The 7,759-nt window shown below is 39.7% G+C and overlaps 1 protein-coding gene across 1 annotated transcript; it reads left to right on the top strand.

Moving 5' to 3' along the window:
- The first annotated feature begins 2,318 nt into the window (after nt 1-2,318).
- Nucleotides 2,319-7,501, top strand: fam177a1b (family with sequence similarity 177 member A1b). The gene is made up of 5 exons (XM_039692163.2): nt 2,319-2,500; nt 3,080-3,262; nt 3,795-3,861; nt 4,581-4,678; nt 4,764-7,501. The coding sequence occupies exons 1-5, from the start codon at nt 2,369-2,371 to the stop codon at nt 4,980-4,982; spliced, it is 699 nt and encodes a 232-aa protein (XP_039548097.2). The 5' UTR covers nt 2,319-2,368; the 3' UTR covers nt 4,983-7,501.
- The last annotated feature ends 258 nt before the right edge of the window (nt 7,502-7,759 follow it).

Here is a 7,759-nt window from a genome sequence, read left to right on the forward strand (position 1 = left end):
GTCTTGTTCTGTGTTGATAATTTGTGCGGGCCGAATGTGTGTGAGTGTGTGTGTGTGCTGAGGCGAGCTGATCTCTGCAGGAGAGAGCCCAGTCAGTCTCAGCACCAGCTGGCACAGGGGACTCCTCGCTACGCTCAGCTCTTGGTGTTTTAGGGCTTGGTAATGGTATGTGTTGGGGTCGCTTGTTTTTAGATGTTTCCAGAATTTGATGGCTCTTTTTTGGATGTTTAGAAGGAGAGGGTATTGGCCCAATTCTGCCCTGGATCCGTTGTTTGGTGTCTTTCTTTGGACTTTGAGTATTCGTTTACAAAAATCTAAATGTAGAGTTTCAATTGGATGTTTTTCCCAGTTTAAGAGATCAAATTTGATAGAAGGACCCCACACTTCACTGCCATATAAAACAATTGGTTCAATTATGGATTTGAAAAGTTTGAGCCAAATTTGGATTGGGAAGTCAATTTTGATTGATCTTTTTATGGCATAGAAAGCCCTTTGAGCTTTCTCTTTGAGTTCATTCACAGCCAAAGTAAAGTTGCCAGTTGGAGTTATTTTCAGGCCGAGGTAAGTGTATGTTTTTGTGCTCTCGATAGTTCTGTGTGATAGTGTGAATGTGTGTGTTGGTCCCTGAGATCTGGAGCGTTTCTGGAACATCATGACTCTAGTTTTCTGGAGGTTGACGGTCAGGGCCCAGGACTGACAGTAATCCTCCAGCAGATCCAGGCTGTCCTGAAGCCCCTCTTTAGTGGGCGACAGGAGGACCAGGTCATCTGCGTAGAGAAGACACTTGATCTCTGTGTCGTGTAGAGTGAGACCTTGAAAGGGGGCATGCTCTAATATATTGGCCAATTGGTTGATGTAAATGTTGAAGAGGGTGGGGCTTAAACTGCAGCCCTGTCTCACTCCGCGCCCCTGGGGGAAGAATTCGGTTCTTTGGTTTCCAATTTAAACAGCGCATTGGCTGGCTGTGTACATAGATTTGATCAAATCATAAAATTTCCCCCCTATTCCACTGTCGATGAGTTTGAGGTATAATCCAGATTGAACCAAAGGCTTTTTTGAAATCAATGAAAGAAGCAAAAATGTGTCCTTTGTTTTGATGTACATATTTGTCAATTAGTGTTTGTAATGTAAAAATGTGATCGGATGTGCGACATTTTGGAAGAAAGCCGATTTGGCATTTACTCAAGGCATTGTGCTTCATAAGGAAGTCTAAAAGTCTGGTGTTTAAGACGCTGCAGAGAACCTTCCCCAGGTTACTGTTCACACAGATGCCTCGGTAGTTGTTGGGGTCTGATTTGTCTCCGTTCTTGTGGATGGGGCTGATGAGGCCCTTGTTCCAGATCTCAGGGAAGAACCCTACACACAGAACATCATTGAACAGTTTCAGCATGGCCAGTTTGGAGCTTTGGTCCGTGTGTTTCAGCATCTCGTTCAGGATGCTGTCGACACCACAGGCTTTCTTGGGCTCAAGGGCTCCTAATTTATCTTCCAATTCCTTCATTGTTATGGGGAAATCTAAAGGGTTTTGATTTTCTTTAATTGATCTTTCCAAATTGTCTAGTTTATTAGTTATTTCATTTTGTTTATAGTTTTGAATTTGAGTCGGGCTGTATAATTCTTTGAAGTGGTTTTTCCACTTCTCCCCGTCTTGGATTGCCAGAACTTCTTGATTTGGTTTGTATAATAATCTCCATTTATCCCAGAATTTGTGTGAGTTGATAGATTTTTCAATTTCTTCAAACTGGTTTTGCAGAAACTGTGCTTTTTTCCGTCGGAGTGTGGCTTTATATTGTTTTAATGCCTCACAGTAAAGAAGGCGGTGGTCCGAATTATCTGGTTGTCGGTGTTTTTGGTTTGATAAATTTCGTAGGTTTTTTCTCAGAGCCTTACAGTCCAAATCAAACCATTTGTCTGTATCTAAATATTTTTTCTTTGGTTTAACAATTGACAAATTACTTTTTTGTGCTGTTTTGTAGAATATGTAGTTTAGATCGTGTACTTCCTGATTGATGCCGAATTGATTTTTAGGGTATTCCTGTATTTGGAATGAATGGATGAGGGATTGTATTTCTGGAGATTCAACAGCAGTGCTGTAATTACTGGCACTGTTTTCTGTCCATTTGAAAGACATTAGTTTGCTCATTTGATGTGCTCTCTCTCTCTCTCTCTTTCTCTCTGTGAGTTTATCCTGTGAGTTTATTGTGGGTGTGTTTAACGTTGATAATGGTTGTTTATTATTAATAAAACAAAGAAATGTAGGCTAAAATAAATTACGCTCCCAAACTGTAGATGGCGCAGATGTGATAATGTATGCTGGTCTGCGCATGGGGACTGGCTGGACTGCTGTGACGTCAGGAGTGATGTAGTGATGGACACGCTCGCTCAGGAGTCAGGACAGGTTGAAGTTACTGCACTGGACACAATAACAATGGCAGAAATATCCCTTTATCTCTCCAGCGTCAGTATAACTGTGACACATGATATGGACAATGATGACAAGGTAAATTATTGACCAATTTACGTTACATGACCGCATGTATCAGTTTTATTGTAGGCTACTGTTATCACTTATCTATTTATTTATTTATTTTTGAAGCATTCCCATTGCGCCTGGAATTAAAATCTCGGTCCCAATCATTTCTATCACTATAAAGCTAAAACAAGCATATTAAACTGATTAGTGCTTAAATGCTTATTTACATAGAAACTAAAACCTGTCACCAAAAGTTACTACATTAATACTAAAAAGTGATTTGGTATCATAGCTATCAACTGTCGTCTAATAAAGAAATGAGAATGTCTGAAAGTTTTGAAGCAGAACCATATTTGTATCTATTTTTTAAGCAGACCCATGTAGCCTACATTTAATTTGATATTAGAATAAATTCAACAAACACAACAATACTGTGGTGTTTTGTAAACTACCATTGTTAATTTCTTTTTTGTAATGACACTGAGTAATGTTCTTCCCTCATTTCAGTTTAAAACCCCATCATTTTGTACATAATCAACTTATTCCTAATGTTGATGATATGTGATGTGTGTGTGTGTGTGTGTGTGTGTGTGCGCCTGGGGACAGAGCTCTGGAAAAGAAAAAGAATACGAGTGTGTGGAGCTTGGTGATCTAGACAGAAAAGAGAAGACCCCGCGCCGCATTATTCATTTCTCCAGTGGGGAAACCATGGAAGAATACAGCACAGATGAAGAGGAGGAGGACAAAAGACAGAACGCAAAGAAAGAACTTCTGTCTTCCATGGACACAGTATGTGTGTGTTTGAACAAATCCTCTGAATGGCCCTTAAAGGGATAGTTCATCATTTAGTCACCCTCATGTCCTTCCAAACTCGTATGAATTCTGTGAAATGCAAAAGATGACATTTTTCAGAACATCCTTTGTGTTCCACTGTAGAAAGTTGGTTTGAGACAACATGAGGTACATTTTGGCACTATCCTGAGGTAAAAAAATAAGAGAATGACAACACATGAAGATGCGTATCTATACCACAAATGTCATTTCTCGTGGCATTTATATGCCAAAAATGTTTTTTTGTGCGCTTATGCTATGCACTAAAAAACCCTGGGGTAGGTTTAGGGGGGAGGGGGGTGGGGAGTTTGTGCGTATTATACGCCAAAAAGTGCGAATCATGCACGCGAAAAACGCGTACCATATACACGCAAAAAACGTTTTTGGCGTATAAATGCCACGAGAAATGACATTCGTGCTAGATACGAACTTTAATGAGATCGAGCTCGAACGACAGTACATAACTGTATTTTTATCTTTTTTTTTAAAGTCCAAGCTGACTTGGGGTCCGTATGTCTGGTTTCAAATGTGGAGAGCAGCTACATCCACTATATCCGGTAAGTCTGTTACTGAAACACGCTCATTGGTTTACCAATCAAAACACACACTTCTGCCAACCAATCAGAGCACATTACGCTTTTTGTAAGGAGGGGCTTCATTGATACAGGAACTAAATAGATCATTACAGACAGATTGGGAAGAGCCATAACGATGTAAAATATGTGGGAAAATGATGTTTTTAAACATTCAAGCATGAAAGCCTATTCTAGTAGAGTCCAAAAACAAAATCAAGACTTTGTAAAAGGGTGTAATAGGGCCTTTTTAACATCACATCAGCTTCTACAAAATTAACAACAATCTTAGCTTGGAAGTTGGAAATAAAACTTCCTATTTATAAAATCCTATTCATATTCTATGGCATAATGACATAATGAAATGTGCATAAGTAATCATGCCTGGGGATTAAAAAGCGTTTTCTGGCCTAATGTTTGTGTCTGTGGGAATGGCAAGCAAATCTTCCTCAGGCCATTGTGGATGATGTTAAATGATTATGTCATGGCGGTTTTGATGTTGTATTCCAATATGGAAAACACCGAAACACTTTTGAGCCCTAAATATATGATTATTTTTGTATGCTGCTATCTAGTTTACATTTAGTAAAGCTTTTAATCTTTACAGAGATCCATTAAGCTTTTAAAAAAATGTAGGCAGAAAATTGAGACAGTTTTACACATTTGTAAAAATTCGTATTCTATAACCATCTCCAATCTTACAGCTTGTGACTACCTGGGTGAGCAAATGGCATCTCTTTTCGGCATCACTTCAGCTAAATACCAGTATGCCATAGATGAATACAGCAGGTCAAAGAGAGAGGTGCTGCAGTCATTTATATTCACTCACTGTAAAAGGCTAGTTTCAGAATTGGCATGTTGTAATGTTTTTGTTGTTTTTTTAACAGAAGGAGGAGAGAGCTGAAGATACACAGCTGTCTGAAGAGGAAGAACACCTGTTTGAAGAGCAGCAAAACGATGAAGATGAGGACCCGAAGACCAACCAGCCCGAGATCAACAGTACTCAAGTACAGGTGACCAATGAGCTGGGCTGTCAGACCTCTTTAGTGCCCAACACTGTTCACATCCCTGCGCTTGTCACTAGCACTCAACCAACACAAGTATAGTCATATAAACATTAGTCTCTATTCTTTAAAGCACTTACCACAGGGACGTAGTCATGCTCTGTAATAGATATCCACGTTAACTTGTGACCTTAACTGCCTTAATGCACTGATCCTGGGCCAGTGAAACAATATGATACTGATCATGGTGCTAATGAGGAGATGAGCAAATTCTTCTGCCTCTGACCAAAAATGAATTTGTTCTGAAATGCCACTCCGCTAACATGATTACACTGAACATTTCTACATAGGTGTTTTTTAATGGACTCTGTACAGTGTGTATGTTTTATTATTATTATTAGTGTTAAGAAGCATAATGATGGACTTATCCTCCATCAATCCAGAGACACATACCTCACACTGAATTTTCAGTACTTATCTAATATACTGTTAATGCTTGATATTTCTGATGTCACTGTTTGTTTTTTAAAGAGAAAATGTCATTTGTTTTTTTACCGTTTTGTGTTTAACGTGAATAAAATACTAAAGTATTATTTCATTCGAGGGTTTAGTTCAGGGTTCGACACAGAGTTTGAAAATGACTTGATTTTAATCGTTATGTTTTCAAGGTGTTTGAATTTTGAATGTCGTCCTTAAAAACGTCTAGAGTGATTAAAAGAGAAAAAAGCTATTTATGGAAATGAACCTTCATTAAAGATCAAGTCTTTGGGTCCCTTGCGTCACTATGCGTTCACACCAGACGCGAATTGCACGTCAAATTTGCGTCTACCGTGTCTTGTTTGACGCCTGACCACTTTGTGTTAGTTCACGTGCCAAGAGTTAAACTTACATGCGTAAAATAAAAGTTTGAAGCGAAATTTACGTGCGCCGGATTCAAAACCCGTTCGCGGCCATCTTTTTTTTATGTCGACCGAGCATTCATCGAGTGAGTCACCGCTCTCTATTTGCTCTGGAGAGAAGAACAGCGGCGTGGGGATCATCGTTGCCCACCATTTGTGTCCACCGGACCCTTCGTAGGTGAACCGAACAAATGCGCCTGTACGTAGCTCATAGCCAATCGGGTCAATGATGCCAGATGACGTATGTAGAGCGACAGAAAATTAGACAAGAGAATCAGAGAATTAGGAGATTTAACTAAAGGGGTAATCCATCAGCCGGAAGTTGAAGCCTCACGGGAGCCGCCATTGTGGCAGAACATCACCTGCCGTTAGCATTCCATTGACTCCCATTCATTTTGGTCTCACTTTGACAGTGAATAACTTTACATCTGAGGCGTCCAAAGACTTCGTTTGTCCATTATTTATTTCCAAAGAAACACAGCAATGTATAAAACGCTCCATTACTTTGTATCTTACGCTATCGCCCCGTAGATGCCGTTTTTGTGAAAAATAGGCTAACGATTGCATCATCACTATGCAACTTTCTGTGGCACAATAGAGACATAGACGTAGAAGCTCGCAGGCAATCCTTTACTGTCTATGAGGCAATCAGGGGGACATGGAGGCACAAAGTCGAGGGAGAAGCCTTTTACCGTCTATGGGAGAAGCCCATAAATAGAGAGTCCATAAAAGCAATGGGAGAATATATTTCAACGTTTTGGCTTGGCACAGCTACTAGAAGATTTACAACTGTCAGATTGTCGTCATGCTCAGTTTGAGACTGCGCTGTCGCTTAGACATCAGACAGGAAGTGTCTTGAAATCAGTGGGGTCGCTTTGTCCATTTCTTTAACTGTCTATGGATTTAACGTAAAACTTCAAATAATACCCAATAGGCCAATAGAGTCTCAATAGCCGAGTCTCTTTTGCACGTCTGGTGTGACTGCAGGTTTGGGTAAATAAAAGCCGGTCTCAAATAGAGGCCATTTGGGAAAATAAAAGCTCAGGCTATTATTTGATAAGTTTTATGGTAGGTATACTCAAAGGCTGTATCAAAAGTTAACTTCGCGTCTGCTGCCAAGATGGATCCATAGATATAAACAAACTGCTTTGGTGTTGCATAGACATCGTCGTCGTCTTGCCGCTCCCTCCCTGTTCTGTGATTGGTTCCCTATCTCAAACAAAAATTTGGTTCAAGGGAGGGGTGTGTTTGTTTGGGTTGATTTTAAATATCAACAGTGTTTCTCAGAAATCCCTTACTGCACATTTCATTATAAAAATATAATTACAATATCTAATAACCTAACTAGAGTTAGCAATACTGATAGCAAAGTGATTCACTCTTAAAATATAGCCTGAACCCTGTAAGTTGGATGGATCTGTATGTGTTGTGTGGGTAGATTATGCTCTACTGTCCTCCCCGCTGATAGATACTGTTTTGTCTTCGGCAACAAAGGACTCAATGTCTGTGTGGTACTGAAGGCCAGTTGAGCTTGTCCTCAGTGTAACCCTGCTTATATGAGTAAGGCTCAGACAGAGACACATATTCATTATGATATGATCCAAATTAGCCTCATATACCCCGCCAGGTTTATTTGCAGTATGTTTACAAAACTCATTTTTAATTTGCAAGCACATGATGCATGTACCATGGCAATAAAATGGCAGTAGTTATAACCCTACAGCTTGTGTCAAGATGATTTATTACCAGATGATTGACAGGTGGGCGGACAGGTGCTAGCCTTTGACCTTGACATTCCATCTTTGAAGTAGGAATTAACCTTTGAACTTTTGGATTCCATCTATCGATCAATGAAATTGATATTTCGTTTTTGGCCTATTGACCTTTTTTATTACAGATCATTTGGTCATTTGTCTTTGATTCATGGGGTATAATCATTTATTCTGACAGTTAGTTTTGACCTGGTGCCCGTTTCAATAA

This window comes from Pimephales promelas, chromosome 13, assembly GCF_988280905.1.
Source record: "Pimephales promelas chromosome 13, fPimPro1.hap1.1, whole genome shotgun sequence".
NCBI lineage: Eukaryota > Metazoa > Chordata > Actinopteri > Cypriniformes > Leuciscidae > Pimephales > Pimephales promelas.

What these genes read in the sequence shown, in the direction of transcription:
- fam177a1b (XM_039692163.2), top strand. Translation starts at nt 2,369, where the DNA reads ATGGACACGCTCGCTCAGGAGTCAGGACAGGTTGAAGTTACTGCACTG. An exon ending in ATATGGACAATGATGACAAG is followed by an intron (nt 2,501 to 3,079) that starts GTAAATTATTGA and finishes GCCTGGGGACAG; the next exon opens with AGCTCTGGAAAAGAAAAAGA. An exon ending in AGCTACATCCACTATATCCG is followed by an intron (nt 3,862 to 4,580) that starts GTAAGTCTGTTA and finishes CCAATCTTACAG; the next exon opens with CTTGTGACTACCTGGGTGAG.